The sequence below is a fragment of the Chaetura pelagica genome, unplaced genomic scaffold, assembly GCF_000747805.2.
Source record: "Chaetura pelagica isolate M959 unplaced genomic scaffold, ChaPel_1.0 scaffold76, whole genome shotgun sequence".
In the NCBI taxonomy this organism is placed as follows: domain Eukaryota; kingdom Metazoa; phylum Chordata; class Aves; order Apodiformes; family Apodidae; genus Chaetura; species Chaetura pelagica.
In genome coordinates, this window is record NW_009970723.1 from 13903140 (window position 1) to 13924122 (window position 20983).

At 42.2% G+C, this 20983-nt stretch overlaps 1 protein-coding gene across 1 annotated transcript in view; it reads right to left on the reverse strand.

Annotated features, from left to right (window-relative positions):
- Positions 1-20983, reverse strand: part of SYBU (syntabulin (syntaxin-interacting)) — a 57316-nt gene that overhangs the window by 1334 nt on the left and 34999 nt on the right. Inside the window, exons 4-6 of the mRNA XM_010006537.1 lie at positions 5028-5130; positions 2177-2380; positions 1117-1263 (exon numbers count right to left, since the gene is read on the reverse strand). Of these exons, the coding sequence (XP_010004839.1) occupies positions 1117-1263; positions 2177-2380; positions 5028-5130 (454 nt within the window). The remainder of the gene's footprint in view (positions 1-1116; positions 1264-2176; positions 2381-5027; positions 5131-20983) is intronic.

The window sequence follows — 20983 nt, forward strand, 5'->3', positions numbered from 1 at the left end:
GGGTAGCTATGCTGCCGAGATGCTCCAAGAAGGAAGCAAATTCCTCCATGCACCATTTGGTGCCACCTCTGAGAGAGCTGGCAGAGATGTAAGCTGGCTGCCCAGACACCCCAGCTGATGGCTGTCTGGAGTTACCAGCCTCAACACACAGCCAGGAACCCCGTGGGCTATGCCATCATCCCAGACGTTTTGAAGTGCAAACAGTGACCTCTTAGGTTAGGTTCAACCACTACAGTGCTTAACATCTCACCTACTGCCTGGAAGAAATGAGAAGCAGCTGTCTGAATGCATCCTCTATGTCTGCAGCTCCTCAGATACAGCCAGAGCTAGCAATGGTCTCAGACAGCAGGATGACTTGGGGTTGCAGGCAACTGGCTTGCTTTAACCACCATGGAGGCAGAGGCTGCCACCTTGACTTGCAAACAAGTAGAGGACAGAGGACCTCTACATGAGAACCAGCCCTTGCTGATGCAGAGCTCAGGCTATCCTGAGCTAGACCAAGGGGACCCTGGGACTCTGCCTGGAGCTCCACTCAAGCAGCCCTTTGTGCCTATTTGGGCTGTGAGTGCTGCAGAGCGAGCCCTCAAGAGTGCAGTTCTAGCAAAAGGGACAACATCTGTTGCTGTGTAATGGCACATTGTCACTTTGCTCAGTGTCCATACAAAGGGCTATTGTGAATAATTCAATATCTAAGCCACAAAAACACAAGCTGGCACATTGGTTTAAGAGCTTTTCTACCATTAGAGTAAAAGGGGCCATTTGTAGCCACATTTCACAGAGTGAGGTAAAACAGGAGACTAAGGTAATACATGCTGGCAGGCAGGAACTGTTGCAACAGTTTGTAAAAGGTCTCAGTGCTAAATCAGCCTGGTAAAAATTATCCTTTAAAATATTCTATGAGTAGAGTTAAAAAAAGGCAAAAGAGCCATATTTGTAACTGCACTGCATGGTATTCACTGAGAATGCTACAAAACATGAAATACCTGAAAAAAACCTAATAAAGACTGATCATATTTCAGATTTCCTAATGAACAATTTATGTAGTCAAGAAAAAAAGTAAAAATGGAAAGATTCCCACCCCTAAATGATTCTGAATAATTTCTGAAGTTAATATACCTTTCTTTAAGTTTGCTCTCAGATTCCTTCAGCTTTGTTTTCAAATGCCGCACTGTAACTTCTTTTTGCTGCAGAGGAGTCAAATACTGCTCTGGGTTTTGTGGCTTAATACTGTGATTGTCACAAGAATTGTATCTCCCTGATCGCCTGAAAATAAAATAACAATAGAAGCAAAAACCACCATGTAACATCACTTCTACAGTTCTTCAGTTCTGGCAAAAAGAAAATAGAAAGCGGAGTCTATCCTTGACTCATTTGGGATTCCTCAGTGCCTGTACAAGTGCCTCCCCCTGGCAAATGTGCCTATAGTGCAAAATTTACTACTTACTGTACTTGGTTTCAGTGCCATTACATCAAATGAGATACTGAACTTCAAAATACCCAGCCATCCCCTCCTGAATAATGTGTGGGGCACCCAAAAAGCAGGCAGCCAGGCCACTGGCAATGGCACCCAGCTGTAAAGCTGGCCAGGTGAGATAGCATATGCACCAAGGTCAGTTCCACACATGGGCAATGAAGCTTTGGGTGTGTATTTATCTGGCACCTTTGGTTGGAGAAAGAGGAAAACAGTAGCAGCGTGGCGGCAACCTCTTCTCTGCAGTATGTACATGTCACATGCTGGCATGTATCTTTTATTTCCTGTACAGGACACCGAACAGGGAGGTGCCTAAGGCCAGACAGGGTGAATTTTCATCCGAGTGTATAATGTTTTCTGTACTAGCCCACTCAACTCTCTCCAGAGCAAAATAACCCTTATAGGAAAGAATTAGTAAATCCACATAAGAATTGATGTAATGAAACCAAAGGAGTCTATCTTGGAATGAAAACCAACTACAGAAGGCTTTGACTAAGAGAAGCATTGAGTTTTACAGTGCTGAAATCAAAAAGCTTCTACATGGGATGGAGCACACTCTTGACTGCCAAACCACCAACATGAGAAATCACACCTATGCTGAGAAGCAAGGTGACCTGCTCAGCAACCCAGACACCTGATCCCACGCTACAGTGCAGATAAAGTAAGTCAGTGCATTGAACACTGGGATGCTGAAATAAGACTTGCCTCATCACTGGGCTGCTGTCACTTTCTTTGTATGAGCCTGAGTTGCTGCTGCTGGCTGAAGAAGCCCTGTAGCTCTGATGGGTGGCAGCAGGACTCAGCTGGTTTTTGCACAGTGTTGACAAAGAGTCCTTTTCACGGGAAGCAGGTGGGCTGGCTCCGGACTTGTAGGATAAGGATCCATTATTCCGACCATAAGGGCCACGACTGAAAGGAAGCCAGAATAACCAAAATGTATTATCCTTGTCACACAACCCATTATGTGTCTTATTTTACACATAAAATTGTTTAAACACCAGACAAGGAAGAAGGTAAGTCCTGAAGTAATCATCCACTGTATGTTCTTTCATTGCCCACTGGGCTCTCAGTCTGAACTACATCATCTAGGGAAACCTTGGCCATATGATTCTGTGATTCTATGATTTTCACATTTTTGTGTGGCTAACGGTTCCCAGTGACTCCGACGGATCATCCACATTCCCTGAACCTCTGACTCCATTAAGTAATGAGCAGATCACAGCCTGGACTAGTGCCAAAAGAATCACACTTCAGCTTTTCCCAGCCAGGCTTGCAGAAAGATGCCCAACCCTAGAGTTTTGCTGCAAGACTGCTTTCACACTCCTCAGCAAGCAGCCCATGGGATCACAGCATGCAGTGAAAACAGATTTTGTTTGAACCACTGTTATTTTCTGGCTGTGGCATACTGAGTGCTTCAGCTGTCATTGTCAGCTATTCATTTGCTTAGATATAGTTTGAACTTCACTACGAGCATGCAAACAGTATTAAAATACAAAAAGGAAAGCACAGCCCTCCCTTCCTTCCTTCCTTCCTTCCTTCCTTCCTTCCTTCCTTCCTTCCTTCCTTCCTTCCTTCCTTCCTTCCTTCCTTCCTTCCTTCCTTCCTTCCTTCCTTCCTTCCCTTTCTTTTCCCACTTTTTATTAAATGATCTGTCAACTGTGTGTGCTTGAAAGCAATTAGTATCTGCACTGCTCAACAGCTGCCGAAGGGCTGGGGTGTTCTGAGGACAGCTTTGCAGGGTGTGGTTCCTCACTTATTCATCCTTCCTTCCTTCCTTCCTTCCTTCCTTCCTTCCTTCCTTCCTTCCCAGTTTCCCATCATACATATATACCTTTCTTTTCCCACTTTTTATTAAATGATCTGTCAACTGTGTGTGCTTGAAAGCAATTAGTATCTGCACTGCTCAACAGCTGCCGAAGGGCTGGGGTGTTCTGAGGACAGCTTTGCAGGGTGTGGTTCCTCACTTATTCACATGGTTTGCCTTCCTGCACTGCTATGCTACCACCTTCATCTTCCTATGAAAGCTGTTCTTCTAAACTAATGAAAGGGCAGGTTTAAAAAACTATGGATAAAAGAAAATCCAGCCAGCAAAAGATATGGCTTGAACATAGAAATTTAAATACTGCAGAACTGTGAAGCAAAGTATCTTCTTAAAATTGTCTTTGTTCCCTCCCTTCTCTGAAAATGGAAGTTTATAAGGAACAGATGGTTGAGTGGATGCTACAAACCTTCATCACACTGCTGTGGTTTGGGTGATTTTTAGAACAATTTTACAATGAAGTACAGGAACGTGTTTTTCAACAACACTGAAATGTTTCACAGTGATTTAAGTCAAACGGTTAAAACAGAATATATTGCAAAGGAGACATCTCCTTCCGTTTTGAATAGTACAGCATCAGCTCTGGTGTGAGGCAGACTTGAACGGATTGTGCATAACACAGCAAAACATTTGAAGGAGCACTATTACAGAGGATTTCTGTCCAACTGAGGAGGTCAGCATGCTGTAAAATTTAAAGTTATATTTAAATACACAACAATATATGAAAAGATACATAATCTTACTCAAAGTAAGGTGATTTTAGGGTTTCATATTATACTCAGCACTGTTTCTCCCCACAGCCACTTGTTGGATTTAATCTAGAGAACACTAAATATTTACTTTTCTAACACTGTGACGATACAGATGGGAAACTGCTCATGAAGCATCATCATTCAGCTGATCTCTGTACACTGGAGCAAACTGTGACCTTGGAGACGTCCACGTGACGCAAGCATTCGGGTGTCCTGCTGCCGGTCTCAGCTTTCCTGCCAGCTTTGCCACAAAGAGCAGGAAGCCATTCCTGTCAATTTGAACTCTTTCCACCTACTCCAAAACCCATAACCAGCAGGGATTGCGTGGGAAGAGCACAACATGCGCAGCTCCATCCCAGTGCCCTCGTATCCACAAGCTGTCTGAATTTACACTTCACACATGACAGGGAGAAAATTTACAGAAGTCTTTTGTTTCATTAAAGGTTCATTTAGATAGATGACTATGGTAATTTTTAAAATTGGCATATTGTTTTACCTATATAAAAGATGGGCAAGGATGTGTAAGAAAAAGTGTCAAAGGCAATATTGTCATCTTCTTCCTACAAAAAATAAGGTCATGATCTGGAAAGGTACAGGCTGAGCTGACAATTCATTAAAGAGAGAAAACAAAGCAATAAAGATCAGTGGGTTAAGGTTAACTGGTCAGAAGTACTGCTTTTAACTAACATACATCCACTTGTTTCCTCCTCCACTCCAGCTGATGCCTTTTGTGCTCTACCTGATTGTATCTCACATACTTGTTATGAAAAAACAATAATAAAATATCAGTCAGCTGATCTGGCATATTGACAATTTTTGTGCTCCAAACAGAGCAGACTAAGTGCTGCCCAAGAACACAGTATTAGCCATGTTGTTTTAAAACTCCCAATACTGGTATTGTACGTATTAGTTGCAAGACCTTACAAAGTAGTCTACCTCTGCACTTATAACAGTTGAACTATTCAGGAAAAACTGCTTGGCTTACTTGCGAGAAAAAGATGATCTTTTGCTTCCAGGAGCAGACACGTGAACTTCAGGCGCCGAAATACTGCCTGTGCTGCTTGAAGAGCTAAAATCAGCTTCACTCCCTGGAAAGGAAAAGGGCAGATGGAAAATACTCCGGAAATTATAACTCAAAGACGGTTTTCAAAATAACAGTGAATCACAAGCATCCTTCCTTTGTCTGTCCTGTGTGAATTTCAGAAGTCACATGGATTTTTAAACATCTCTGAGGACAAGCACTGGATTTGTTCCAGGTTTTCACCACTTCTTCAGAACTGGCACTTCAACAAGAGCAGAAAAAAAACATTTGGACACACAACTCTCACGCTACACAGACCATTTTAGGACTCTTAAGAACATTTGTTGTGAAAACCTGTTTGCTTCCTCACACCAATACACGAATGAGATGGCTCACATAGCTCCTTCAGGAGCACAGTGATTAGAGGCACACAATTCTAACTGGAGATTTCTCTTGTTTTAAACCATACAAAATACATTACCTGCTGGGAGGAAAGCCACTATAATTTTGGTTTCTGAGATGATGTACATGTGTCCCTGTGTACAGCAGGGGAGGTGGAACTAGATAATCTTTAAGGTCCCTCCCAACCCCAACCATTCCATGGTATTTGTAGAAATGTGTATATGCTCATATGGTATACGCATATATATATGTGTGTGTGTGTACTCATGTATGCAGTTTTCACGTGGCACAGAAGCATAAAAGGTAGTTCTAACAGCCTTAAAATAATCTGATAATCATATATGGCTCTCAAGTGCTTCTTGGGTGCTAAGCCAAGAAGCTGATTACTGACTTTCTATGAATCACAGCTTTTATTTCCCAAGCTCTGGCACATAAAAGGAAAACTGCTCTCATTTTGTTAAGGTCAGTAAAAGGCAAAGGTACTAAGAAAGCCTAATCATCTGCAAAAACCACCCTTAAAGGGAGGATTTTTTCAGTCTATCACTCAATTGGCAAAAGTTCCAAGCCATATCTAGGTCCCATGCTGCAGAGCCACAATGATGGATGGTGACTTTATCTGAAGGGATGACAGTAACTTCCCAGCATACTCCAAACAGCTGATCAATGAGAACAGCTCTCATCTGAGAATTTCTGGGTGCTGCCCCATGCAGACACCTCTGGCCAGTGGCTGCACATAACGTTAATGCCTTTTTTGCAATCTTTTCCACGAGGGGGAGATGCAGCTGCAGCTATCATCATCCCTACTGCAGCACATGAACCTTTCAAGTGTACAACCTCTTTTATATCCTTCACAGAGCTGATGGTGATGGGCACATCTTGCACCCTTGAATACCTGGGACTGGGAAAAAGCTTTGTCAGAGCTTGTCTTCTCAGCCTTAAAAAGGATGAGACATCTAGCAACCATCCTTACCATCTGGCATCTCTTAGCAACCAGTCTTAGGATCAGAAGTGTCCGGATTTAACCCAGTACTTTCTCAACCTTGCCAGGTCTGAGGCCAGCCCTCATTTTTCTGTAACTCTGGTTCTGCTCTGCCCAGAATATTCCTCAGCCCAATTTCAAACTGCTCAAAAGCAAAGCTTAGTTCTTCAAAAGGGTATCTCAGGAAAGCAGCTTTATCACCTCTGGCCAACTCCATGTCCAATACAATACCCTTGATAACCAGAGTCAAGCTGTAACCCACCACAGCTGTAACCAGATCAAAACGTCCTGCGGGTTTGCAAGGGGAGGGAGGGAGAGCGAACAACAAGGCCGCTTTGTTTCACAGAGTATTTTTATCATGTCTACAGATGTAGATGTCAGTGACCCCCTCCTTGGGGAAGCAAAATGACCATGGGACATGACGTCTGAAGCTGTGACAGTTTTCCTGATAAACAAAACATTTCCATCTGCAAGTCTAAATTACACTCTGAATACTGTCTCACTACCACACTGCTCCCAAATCTACTTTTCCAAACAAGATCCAAACAGGCAAAAATGTCACACAGATGCCATACCTTGAGTGTTCAGGCCCCCAAAACGTTCCTGCCCTCGAAAGACGCCAGCAGCTTTCCCAGTCCTGGCTGTGGCACACAGAGCAGGAGCCCTAGTCGAGGCTCATCTCTCGTTAAGTAGATCACGTCATAATCAGATCTCAGTACTGAAAGCATTTCAAGGAAGCGAGGCTTAATAATAGCCTCTTCCTGACCCACCTGGCTTAGAGCACAGTGCTGCTGAGCTAGGCAGTTGGCAGAGACAGTAAGGATCAGCAGAGCCTGAAGATGCAACCTCGAAGGTTAAGCTTTCTTAAAGACTGAACTGCATCTGAGACCAGGAGCTGTGTCTGCTAAGCACAAACTAACCTTCTGATGCCAATTCTGGTAACAGCTATGCACACCCTTAACACTGAGCACAGGAAACTACCTGGTGTTTAAAATTAGACATTCAGTTATTTATAGAATCTTCAAGAAGATTTTATAAATTAAGGGGATCACCGCTAGTAATGGTTCTCAGTGTGTTAGTGATGTTCAAGACACCTTTGCATGTAGCAGAGCTTGACACCAGTGTTACTAGAAGACTTTAAACAAGTATTTTCTCCCATTTGGTAAACATCTCTAAGAAAAATGTGGCATCTATCCATAAAAGACCAACTTCAACATACTCCAGTGGGTGCGATTTCTTTTAAATGTCTTAACAAAGAGGTGAAACTCCTTGTCTAGCAACAATATGGGCTGGAGCTGAACATGGCCGCTCAATTCTCTTAATAGCGTACTCCAGGCTGACAGATCCCTGAAAATTCTTGTTGACTATTTCTGTAGCTGTGACAACGTAATTACAAAAACCCACAGATGTAAGCACCAGAACATCCTACCAATTCAGTCTGAATGAAAGAGGTTGAATTTTTTCAAACATGTATTATTTTGTCCTAACTGGCCATGACAGTCCTTTATCCCTTATCTGAGACTTTCCTGTTATAAGGACTGTCTTGCCCACCATTTCTTGCAAAAGATGCTGCATGTTGAGCCGCTGGCTTCAGCACTATCTCATTTTAAATTCATTGATACATACTCTTCCATGCTCCAGCAACTCAGTGTCACAGCACCAGCAGCCTACCAGCAGGCAAGCCAATTCAGGAACATGCTCTGATGGAAATGCTTGTGCCACATGTACAGCATCTGACACTGGAAAACCCACCACTCTATCATTCCCCCACCTCGCAGCAGGCTCCAAACAGCAGCACACCCACACCACGGAAGCAGAGCAGTGCACTCCTCTGTGCAGTGGGATGGACAACACAAGGACGGCCAACAAAGTACTTAAAACATTTTTCACTATTGCTCCTTGCCTGAAACTGAGAGGCAGGAGTGAAACTGGTGCAGTGGCCAGCCCTGTCCCTGCACTTTGCTGCTCGATGGCTAATGGCACCAAGCTAAGAGCCTGCTGCAGACAGTATCACACCTTGTGCTGCCTCTTGGCTGCCTTGCTGCCCTGACTGCACCATGACAGACACCTTGCTCCAGCTGTCATGGAGGAAGGAGGGGAGGGCAGCCTGCAACCCAGAGACCACATGCTGCACTGCACAAGGCAAGGAATGCAGGTAGTGCATGGGGGGCACAATCCAGGCAGAGAGGGTCCGGCAAACATGTGTCCTCACCTGTGCCGTGGGTCAGGGACCGTTGCCCAAGGGGCTAACGCTGTCCTGCCACAGCACTGCAACCTACAGGGAAACCTCCCAGTAATTAGTCAAGGGCACATTTTCTATCCTGTATGTCATACAAGTACAAACTTATGGGCAGGACTGAACAGAGGGATAAAGAGCTGCCTCTGCAAAGGCAGGTATACCTCCAGCAGGCACTGGTGTGTTTTCCCAATGCATACAGTGCAGCCCTCGGCTCACATTTTGAGTACGGAAAAGCCCCACCTTACCTTGAACTCTGCTCTCTTCACTGCCTCAGCCACACTGCAAGGATCACGACACAGTACACTGACCACGGCACACACTGCATTCACAGCTTTTACAGGTAGAACACATTAGGTATTTCGGGCCTACCTGGACAGTATGCAAGCACAGAAATACCACATCATGTAAATTTATACGTATATAGAGAAAATACATACATTTCTTACATACAGTCACCCCACTCACCCACCTGGAGTACAGCATCCCATTCTGCTCTTTCTAACCATTACAAGTTGGATACCTTTTTTGGTATGGTCTTCTGGCCTCAATATTAAAATGCTGCTTGCACTTTAGTATTTAATGTTTTTCGTTTATAAGAATAAATAAACTTTCCTGTGCGCATTTTATTGTCTATCTGCTCTCTGAATAGTAAGACAAAAATACATAAAAACTTCAAGTAATACCTGTGACAGGAACATTGACAGCTGAGCAGCAAAACTGGATTCCCAAAATCTCAGGATGCTTATAAGCTTATTAAAATTTAGTCTTTTTGTTCAAGTCTTTGCAACTTCACCACCGTTTCACTGCTACCAACGTATATAAACTGCAGAGCTTACCTACCTTCTGACTCCATAAACACGGCCTCTATATATACATATATATCTCACTCTTGATGCTAGGTTTTGCATATAGTCACCCAGTGAAACAGAGCTGTAAATAAAACAGAGCTGACTGGAAAAGCTTGTCCTCAAAATGTAAAGTACTTTTATTTATATAGCTTTCTTGGCTTCAAAAGCATCGTGTTACACAGCAAAATACTTATACGTGTTCAACAGTCCCATGCAGCTACTACAGGAAGTGGCATGCTGTCTCTTTAGGTAGCTTTATTAAGATACCCTAGGGGAAGAGATAGGACCTGGCTGCATAAAAAAACTCCAGAAAAGCCATTAGAATCAGTTTGAAAAGTAGAGAGAATAAAGTGGTTAACAGGCATTACTGAAAGGACCTGTATTTTCAAGATACTCAGTTTCATTTAGCTTGAAATATTTAACTCACAGCTACATCTTTAGTTCCAACGTTAACAGCATAAGTAGCATATTTCTAGGAAACACTAATGATGCTTCTGTTCTGTTTAATGAGTTGATCCTGCAAGATTGCTTTTGTACACCACAAACAATCTAGGAAAGAAAATCACACTGCTCACATGCACTGACAAATGTATGAAAACAAGAAGCTGCAAAGAAGTGGTGAAACCTTGCTTTAGTATTTCAGGCGTTTCTTCAGATAACACTCCTAAAAGTGACCCATTTCAAGGGCAAAGTCTCCCAGCAGGAAACGTACTCAATCCACAGTGTCAAGTCCACAGCCAACAGTGGGTTTTGGTTCCAGTTCCTGGCCTCTGACTTACTACTTATTTGACTTGCTATTACTATACATGACACTTACCTTGGACTTGCTATTATATTTCACATCAAACAGTAACTGGGTAAAAGCAGATATAATCCTGGGAGCAAGGAATAGAACACAAGACTCCCCTTCACCCCCCTCCCCATCCAAAGCTCTAGGCTTTGGATGAAACAAGCTGCTCCCACATGTTCTCCCTCTGCCCATGTCTTATACCCTCCACTACCATGAGGTCTAGAGTCAGTGGGGAAGTGAGGATGACCAGCAGGCCACACTGATTCAGGGACTCTTATGAGAGGTGTGGATTTGAATTCTTTTGGTCTAAGGAGGGCATCGAACTCTGATCTTTCCTGATCCTCTAACTGCTCAGCTGTGATACAGAAGAGGATAGGGTAGCACTAGTGGCAGCCCTATTTCAAATGAATTAAATGTGGTTTCCTGCACTCACAGTGACAGTCTAGCTCCAGTACAGAGGTTCACAATGAATCCAAGGCACACGCATGGGCTTGCTCAGGACTACAAGTAAGTGACCAAGTCTGGGAGATGGGCCCTCCTCTGTCATCCCCTGTAGACTAGTGGGGATGTGCTCTTGCCTGGCAGGCTCTCTGATTTGTATCTTGGATTTTAGTACCTAACCATCCCCTCTCAGGTTTGTGAGTTGGCTTCCAGAATGATAACAAGAAGTTGGGCGCAACAACGCCTGGCATGGTCACCCCAAAGGGTACCAGCAAGCATCGCTCCCGTATCCCACTTTGCTGGCCAACTAAACCATCACTTCCCACTCCACCTGCCTGCCTGCCAGTACTCCCTCATCAGCCAGATTTATTAATCACAATCCAGCTAATTGCATGGTTCAGTAACACCTGGTAACCTGGGCAGCTGGTGAAGATCAAGTCAGAGGGGATGTAGAACAAAACCTTCAATGTGCCTCTCCATAAATCGCTCAAGCCTGCAAGGTGAGGAGAATTCCAACTCAAAACAAGACAAAAGGCTCTAGAGAAGAACTGCAACACAGATCCTGCTTTCTGTATGTGGATCTAGACTTGATTTAACAAATGATCCCCTCAATTCAGACTGCTGATTGTCTGGTCAAAACGAATTACTTATCTTGATTTTTGCTCATCTTGCTTACTCTTCTTACTTTGAAGGAAGGGTTGTTATCAAATAATTAGAATTTATCTCATGAAGCAATTTTCTGATCTCATCAAAATACTATAGTTTCAGTAGTAATCTGAACTATATTAATGCAAATTATAAGCACTGCAGATCTCAAAACAAATAGAGAATGTGACTTGCGTATGTTGTGAAACCATAATCAATCAAGCTCTCCTCTAAAAACACACTCACTAAAATGTAATCGCTGATACTGGCCAAGTGCCATCATATACATTCTGCATATCACTATGATCTGGGCTTGTGTGCTTCTTAATTGTTCTTAATTCATGGATTTGCAGAGCAGCCACAAGCTTATTTTGGAACAAAAATATTACAAGTTGGGTTTTTTTCTGCTTTATCTTAAGGAGATTCTTCATACAGAAATCAGCCTGACCCAATTATTTTTTGTGCTTCTACTATATACAGTTGGATCTGTTCTAACAGCACATAGTGGCTTCTATAAATTTTTTCTTCTCAGCCTGAAATAACCTTTGTCAGGGGAAACATATGTGCACAGACCAGAAGGGAACAGTGTGGGGGACTTAACCTTCCTGTTAGAATGAAATGGCTCTCTGGATCAGAGATGGAAGGATGCCATCTTGCTAGACCAGCCTTAACAGAAACGTTGAGACTCTATGTTAAAAAAAAAGCCACACAGAGTTGCATTAACACGACACTCAACTTGCATTGGACAGTTTTTATTTATAAAATGTGTAACTCTACCTATGGACAAATATATTTTATAAGCAATCATGTAGTGTCACCTCAGGAGATTTTTTTTAGGTACCTGGCAGTGCTATTTCGTCCATTTGAAGGGAAATGGATAGGCTGGTCAGAAGTATTTTTAGGAGCTGGAAAATGTCGTCTTTGGCAGGAATGACTTAGTATTACACAGAAAGGGAGTGAACTGCACCAGAGTGGGAAAACATCCCAGCCCTCCTGCCATGTTGGTGGCAGAAGTCTAACAAAGGGCTTTCAGAGGCCCCTCCAACACATCTCCTGAACTTGGTTTCCCTGGGCAAGGAGGAGAGAGGCTGGCTGAGGCACAGCAATAAACTATGGAGGTACACATGAAATCACATGCTAAAACTGATTCAGCTGAAAGCTTCTGCACACTCATCCTTAATGTAAGACAGATGGTTTTGATTACAATGTGCATAAACCATTTTAAATCAGTTTGATACATTTTCAACCGGGCAAGAAAAAACCCTGGAAGGAGAAACATATCTGGGAAGTAACCAACTAAACAACCCTGCAGTCCCAGGATGAAAAGCAAAATTTGTCATAAGCTAATCTAATATTTACTGTAACACACACATTGAAATTATTACAAAAAGCTTTTCAACTTACAACTTCTGTTATTTGCTATTTTTTTTTGTCCCAGTAACACTTACCATTAAGAAGCACAAATGACAGACATGAATCCTGTGAATTTTCATTTTATTAATCCTTGAAGGTTTGCAGTCTTATGTGGGGGGAGAGAAGACAGGCCGTTCTCCACAGTGGTCACACTGTGTTCTGCCAACTCTAGTAAACAGTCACAGCCTGCCTGGATTCTGAAAGCCAACAGCTTCCTATTATTTACAGAATTTTCGATGGGAGGACTAGAGACCTGTAGTGAAGTGCTGCAGCATGGAAGCATGATTAGTCTTGTAAAACTCATAAAATGTGAAACAAACCCTGCAGAATTTTCATTTCCTTTAAATACATTTTATGTAACTGTATACAGATACGCTATTATAAAGCAGTTTCACTATTTGTTAAAGGTGATTCAACCTCCATGGGAAAGCAACGTCCACCTTGCAGAGGCTGGATAGATAAATGGATGACAGGTCCCCTCCGCTCCCAGGGAGGAAATTTTTAAGTGGCACTCTCCCTATATGCCACCTCACTTGGGATATACCTCCCCATCAGTCTCAGTAAGGAAAATTACTCAGCTGTGGGAGCTTTGTTTCTGGGCAGCCTAGAAGTGGGTTGGCATCCTAAGTGCTGACCAGCTCAGTGCCTGGCTCCTGTATGAAGACCAGGATGGGTATTTCACACTACCCAAAAGATACCAGGGGCCACACAGAAGTGTCGTAAGGAAAGCTCTCCTGTTCTGTCTGCTTTATCATCATAGAATCATAGAATCCTAGGGGTTGGAAGGGACCTTGAAAGATCATCTTGTCCAACCCCCTCTGCCAGAGCAGGGTCACCCAGAGCACATCACATAGGAATGCATCCAGGTGGGTTTTGAATGTCTCCAGTGAAGGAGACTCCACAACCTCCCTGGGCAGCCTGTTCCAGTGCTCTGTCACTCTCAAAGTAAAAAATTTTTTTTGGATATTCACCTTGAACCTCCTATGCTCCAATTTGCACCCATAAGTGGGGAAAGGATCTACCTGGGTGGGATTCACAGGGCCAGATTTAGCTTTGAACTAGGAGGAGGCTGCACAGCATCTTCCTTATCACACCACCAGGAACACACACTGCATCCAGCAGTAAGAGTGGGATGAGGAGACAGCACTCCTGTCCTCTCAGCTCATCATGCCCCTCTCCAGCTCCTCTGTAAATCCATCCAATTTGGGATGCCTGTCTTCTTTACCCCCTGTTACATGGGTGCAATCCAAACAGGTCTGAATTTCCCACAGCCCCCATCTCCATCAGCAGACTCCACCCAACCCCTGAACCCAACACACCTGAGAAAACTAAGCTCTACAATCTGAAGTTTTGGGCAAAGTTGGGCAACCTGTTCTTGGAACTTCTGGCTGATGGGTTTAATTTTATTATGTTTAATTCTAATTTCTTTATTGGATCAGGGACTGGATGTGCATTTGTCCTTTCTCCTAGGCTCTTCCTGAGATCAGAATCATAACTTTAAGCGAGAACTAAAACAAAGTGAAGGCATCTAAACCACAGCTTCACCAGGATTTACATATCTAGGTACATTTAAGCAGTGGTATTTTACTTGCTTTAACAGGCCAAATACTCAAAATGCCACTGCGCTCTCTCCAAAGACTTGCTTAGTTGTTTATGTGTGAGCTTCTACTTCCAAGCCCAGTAACCAGTAACTTACCCCATGCCTTTATATCAAAGTAAAATCGAAGTAAGATTTCCATGACTTAAATAACAACATTTCCTTAGTTTTCCATGCCTACATACAAATACAGACACATAAACACAAGGATATATAGACATACCACTCCATACTGCTCAAAAAAAGTATTTAAAGTAACCACTCTGAGGTAAACAAAAACTTTTAATTTCGTCACAAAAGACACAAAATTCAGAACAAAAACTGCTTATGATTTTAAGTAAAACATGGGATATAAAATGGAAAACCAGATTTTTCCACTTTCTGTTTGAAATAATGGTTTCAAAATTAAAACTGACAAATTTCTTCCTTCTTTTAAAAAAAGGAGGTAAAAATACGAAAAAACCTCCCCATGCATTCTAAATATTTTAGATTCAATGTTGCCTTTGTTCAGTATAAAACAAAGGTTTTCTTTAATGTTTTGATTTGGCAGCAAACCCTCAAATCTGTTATTTGCATAGCTCCACTTTGAACATAGTAAGATGTCAGACAAAAAAGAAATAGAGGACATAAAGGAAAACAGAAAAGGAAATAATCTATCAATTCTTCAGTAAACATTGCTCAGAAAACAGTTTAAATCCCAGGATTCTCATTAAAATGGCATTAATAACCTGGAGGAATTCCAAAAAAAAGGTCAACATTAATGATAACAGGATTACAGGGCACTGTTTATGAAGGAAGATTAAGGGAATGCAATTTGTGTATTCCAAGATAAAAACGAATACTGGCAACACTGTTTATCACAGGGAGGAGGAATACAGCTGGAAAACTGTAAAGAAAATAATGGAATGGCAACACAGGATTCTGGCTGCAACGCATGTTATTTCATGAAAAATTACGTGAAATAAAAACTGATGGTGGGAGTTGTGCATAGTAAAGCATAGCTGGAGTAAGTTCAGAACACTAACTGGGGAATCAGAAAGCTATTTTAAATGTTGGCATAAATACAAATTGCCATCTAAAAGCAGAGCACAACAAAATCTCCTGAGGGAAGATTCATAATGGCCTCTTTTGTATGCACAGTATTTCTTTCTGCGGAGGTGAAGTGGGCTAAAACCAACAGAAAACAGCCAGAAGGAGCAGCAAATTTGCTGCAGTAAATACACAAACTGCAAAGCATGTTCTAGCTTGATCTCACCCACAAATGCAGTGTATAGCATCAGCTTCTCTTTTCTGGCTCGTGTTTGACTCTGAATTAGCAGAGGGGAGCAAAAAAGACCTGCTCAAATATACAAGAAATGTGTTTGACTAAAGATCACAGGTATTGCCATCTTCCATTCCTGCCTCCACTCTGACCACTACACCCAGTGCCCTTGTTATGCCAAGCACTTGGCTATCTTCTCCCGGTGCAGGAGCACATCCCCACAATCCCTAGGAGACCTACATCTCATCAAAAGGCATTTGGAGCTGAAAGACGAGCTGGCCAGCACATGTCTCATCCTGTCTAGCAGCCAGGGTGCTCTTTGCTAAGTCCCACATCAGTATCCCCTACTCACTCTGACTTACAGTTTGAGCTATGGCTCTCCCAGACCAAGCAGAGGGCTAAACTCAAGGCTGCAGACATCCTCAGGGAAGAATCTCCCTTTATTGGTGGGTGTCCGACTTCCTGTACATCTGGAGTGGTACTGGGCCCATTAATGGGCCAGAGAGAGAGAGAGAAAGGAGTTATGATGTGCCTGCTGTGAGCTCAGCTTCAAATCCTGAATAAAATAGTTACTAAATTAAATGAAGTGGAACAGCTTCCCTGGGAGCAGACTCCCTGCATGCCCTCAGCCTGCAAAGCAGGCCTGCACTAGGTCACACTCTTCTCCTTTGCATTCACGGCCATCCTCCAGAAAAGCACAAAACAGATCTAAAAGCACTTTTTTCTTCCCTTAATGAACTGAGGAACAGGGATTCCCTTAAATTTATTTTTTTTTCTCTGTGGTGAAGGAGATGAGTATCTAATGGCAAAAGATTTATGCCCAAGAACCTGAACTGCAGGTGGCCTGTCCCACCAGACCTCAGTAGGACAGATCATTACCTAGGACAGGTGGGACTCAGGCTTTCACCTTTTACTTGCCAGCTCCTCCTTTGCAACTTGCTGGCTTCTTTTTTGGATTGCTTATTTTAGCTGTGCCATCTGGGCACTTGCTGCAACCTATGAGTCGTCTGAGCAAAGAGAGAGACATCTTGAGAGGCCACAGCCCAACCACTAATTGTATACATCTCTACTAAGCAAGATCTAAAATCATTTTACAAAGGTGGATTTGTGACACAGAATTAAAAGATTGTTTTCTAAGTCACTGTGGATTTGGGTTAAAAAATATGAAACACTTTAAAACTGAAACACTCTTTTGTAGCTGCTACTTTGCTTATTCTCATTTCAAAGAAATATTGTCCATTTGAACGTTTCCTACATGAATTCAAGCAAATTTGTTTAAATTCAAAATTTAAATCTAAAATATATAAAAATCCAAATTAAAAAACAGTGCTATTGCTAGTAATTTTTAAGCTTTCTATGCATCTTTTGCTCAAAACATTTATACTCCAATTATATTCCAGTATTTCCTCTCAGATGCTACAGTGCACTTTTTTCTTTTCAGTGTGATTTAGTCAGCTTATGTCCTAAAAATATTTCACTCCTGCAAATTCAAGGTGAGAAATGAGATGCAGAACCTCGCTGCACCATCTAAGGCAGCAGTCCTCATAAACAGGACAATGTCTAAGCTCACCATGGATGAACAGAAGACATAAAAGCATCTCATTAGACCTCCTTGAAGATCAATGTGTCATCTTCAAACACAAATTTGCACAAGTGAATATCTAAGACTGACTTTCCTTTTTTTTTTAAAAAAAAAAAAAAAAAAAGAGAGAGAGAAACAGAAGAGCCAGAGACTGTATGTGGCTTCAGTCAGGGTTAAAAGCAGAGCAGTCAAGAGGTCAGAGACACATGAGACAGGGGTGGGATTCAGCTGACTAATCCTGGATGTCCCTAATGTAGACACCTGTGTCCAAGCCAACCCTGGTCCCTTTATTAGTCAATGAAGAGTTAGTACAATCAGTGAGTTCTGGGTACTACTTCTCTTATCCTAAAGTAAATACTTAGATATTTGGTCAGAAAGACCACAAACTAGATTAACTGATTTTATTAGTTATCCCTCCTGTAAAACAAAATAGAGCCTTAGTGCACTTATGCAGACAAAGGTGATTACAACTACATTATGGATAAGGAACTGAAGTCAGATAAATTAAAGACTATCTCTATTCACTTGCCTCAAAACCATGAACTCTCATTTCCCATACCTCTGAAATAGCTTCCATAACTCCCAGAAGAAGGGAAATGGCAGATGGAATGACAATCATAGAATTCATTGAGTTGGAAGGGACCTTTAAAGGTCACCCAGTCCACTCCTACTGCAGTGAGCATGAACATACTTAACTACATGAGGTTGGTGAGAGCCTGTTCAGGCCTGATCTTGAATGTCACGAGGGATGGGGCCTCCACCACCTCTCTGGGCAACCTGTTTCAGTTGTTTCAGCACCCTCATAGTAAACAACTTCCTAATATCTAATCTAAATCTACCTTGCTAGTTTAAATCCATTGCCCCTTGTCCTCTCGCTACATCCTCCTGGTAAACAGTCCTTCCCCAGCTCCCCACAAGGTCTCCCTGTAGTCTTCTCCTCTTGAGGCTAAACAATCTCAACTCTCTCAGCCTGTCTTCATAGGAGAGATGCCTCAGCTCTCTTATTCACCTGTTAAAGCTATTTCACCTCCTGTGAGCAATGGGATCAGTCACTGGACCGGAGACAGCCAGTCCCCATGCGCATCTCACAGCTCCTGAAGGCTAAAGGAGACCTGTAGATTCAAACTTCACCTCTTCTGGATAAGAAATACCATGGGATTTATGCCAGACAGAGAAGGTCCAGCAGAATCTACTGGCTACACTATGTCAGTTGACCCAACTGCAAGGGAACATTCCAAAATTGCCATAGGGACCTAGACACTCTGAAGCATGCTTGGAGAGGGGGCTAGGCTACAGAGATGACAGACACCCTCTCAGCATCTTCCATCCTACCCCCCTCCACAAGAGCTACTAATACCTGTAGCCTTCTCAACCTCACAGTACCAACTGCTATAACACCCCAAAACATTGCAAGGTGATGCCCTTCCATGCTTAACTCTAGGACACAGCTTTGAGAACAGCACAGGCTTGAACCTGGACACAGCATCCTTGCTGCTGCAGGATGAGATGTGCATGTTTATCCCCCTGGGAAGCGTACTCCAGCCCTCTGGTACCCATGGTGACCGAGTCCTTAATAACTCCCTGTGCTGGCAGGTCAAGTAAGCAAATCTACACAGCTCCATAGCAACAGACCTGAAATTGAAGCGGATCCCATCAGTAAAATATGCAGGAGAGCTCAGTGAATACAGAATTATTATTTACTTTAAAAAAAACAGCAGTAGCTATTTTGTGTGGGCCCAAAATGAAATGCAAAGAGCAGGAAGAAAAGCAAATGAGAAAATGGAATAGGACTGAAAACTGCCACAACTGGATTTGTTAGACTCTGTGTTAGAAAAGATCTCAGAAACTTTATTGTGTCAAATAAAATTATTAAGTGCACATACAAGAAAAGGAGAAAAGTGAGATTACAACCGTACAGGAAATAAATGTTGTGTACTGTTGGATTTGAATGTCAGGATGGTTATGTTAGCTGCTATCAGGTGTGGGGCAGAAGCAAAGCAGTGGAAGCCTGAGCTTACATCAGGGAAGTATGACACATGCTCAAGTGCTTCCTCCCTTTTTATTGCCAAGATTATGTTTAAAAAAAACAGATGCAAAGCCTTCCAGAAGCATAAGTAATTGACCACTGTGTACCTGCTCTTTGCCAAGTATCAAGTTGCTTAAAAATCTAAACTAGTTAAAGCCATCCTCATCTGGTTTAAGTTACTTGGGGAACCTGGACTTTTGTTTTTCTCTTTTCACTTGCAAGCTCCTCTGCACCCCTCAGAAAATTTATGATTTACACTTACCAGCAAACATGGCTACATCAACATATTGCTTATTATTAATTAAAAAACTTTAAGACAATAAAAAAGAAACAAATATATGGATAATTTAAAGTCACAGGCAAGATGCTTTGTAATTTGTCATCAACTCACCATACTCAGTTCATCTTCAGAACATTTTTTTGTTCTATAACCAATTTGTAACACAATAGTCAGGTGTAGCTCACATCCTGGTTTCAGCATTCTTATGCTTATGACACCAGCCACATATTTAACTGTCTGAAAACTCTCAGGAATGGAAGCATGAATCTACATCTTCTACTGCATGAGTAAGGTTATGACTTATTGCAGGATGGGAGGATACTGTACTCCAATTAAATCCTGCATTTGTAACCAGGTTAAATGTTCTTTGACATACCCTTGTTTTTAATTAGCCCTCCCCCAGAAAAGGTGGTTTTGCAATGTGGGTTGCAATGTACTGCTAAATAAATTGCAGCAGAGACACATTACACTGAGGTCACCAGCAGTCTTCTCATCACTCTCACCTTTGCCTGATTCTGCTTTTAAAATAGAGAACAGCAATATATTTCAGGGCTCAGTCAAGACAAACTGCTATCACCAAATACAGGTTTTCTGTCATCTTGTTTTTTTAAACAACCAATGTGACTTTGCATTAGAATGCATTGTACACCAGCAGCATTTTAGAAATTATTTCAACGTAAGAAAGAGACAGAAGCACCAACTAGTAGTTGTAGCAAACAACGAATCTCCTTGCATGCCTTAAGATCTATTCAAGTTAGCAGCCTCTGTAACTTGCTTTTTGTATTCTGTACTGTTGCTCCCGAACAATGGGGACAACAGTTCTTTCATTTTTCACCACTGCTTGCAGAAATTTGGTAGAGAAAATGAACAAAAGCAATGCAAATACAAGATATAATACTGTTGGATAAATGCACTAGTAAAACATGTCTTTCTAATATTTTATCAGCCTTCCCAAGAAAATTAAGTCCTATCACTGCATCCCACCGCAATCAGAAAGGTCAAGTTCTTGGGAGTGAAGTGCATTTCCAGAATTACCTCTGAGACAATCCTATCACAGAATTTACACACCAACTCATCTGTTTTTCAAGTGAAGCACATACATACGTATGCCTCAGTCAGACACTATTATTCCCACACTGTCATACTGGAGAGTGAGCAAGCTGACAAAAGTTCTGTAAAACCATACAGCCAGAAGTTATAATAAAACCTAAATCAGGGGTTTGTGTTTCGGTTTTGAAATAAACAAAGTGTCTGTCTTTACAATACGGACACATATGAAGTAGAGCAGCAATATGGATAAACTTGTCTTCTCTTCTTACATTAAGGAATTAACGTGCCAACACCCTTTGCTTGCACAGAGTGCTCCGAAAAATAAGTTCCCAGACATTTAGTATCCTGGGAATCTAATCCTCACACA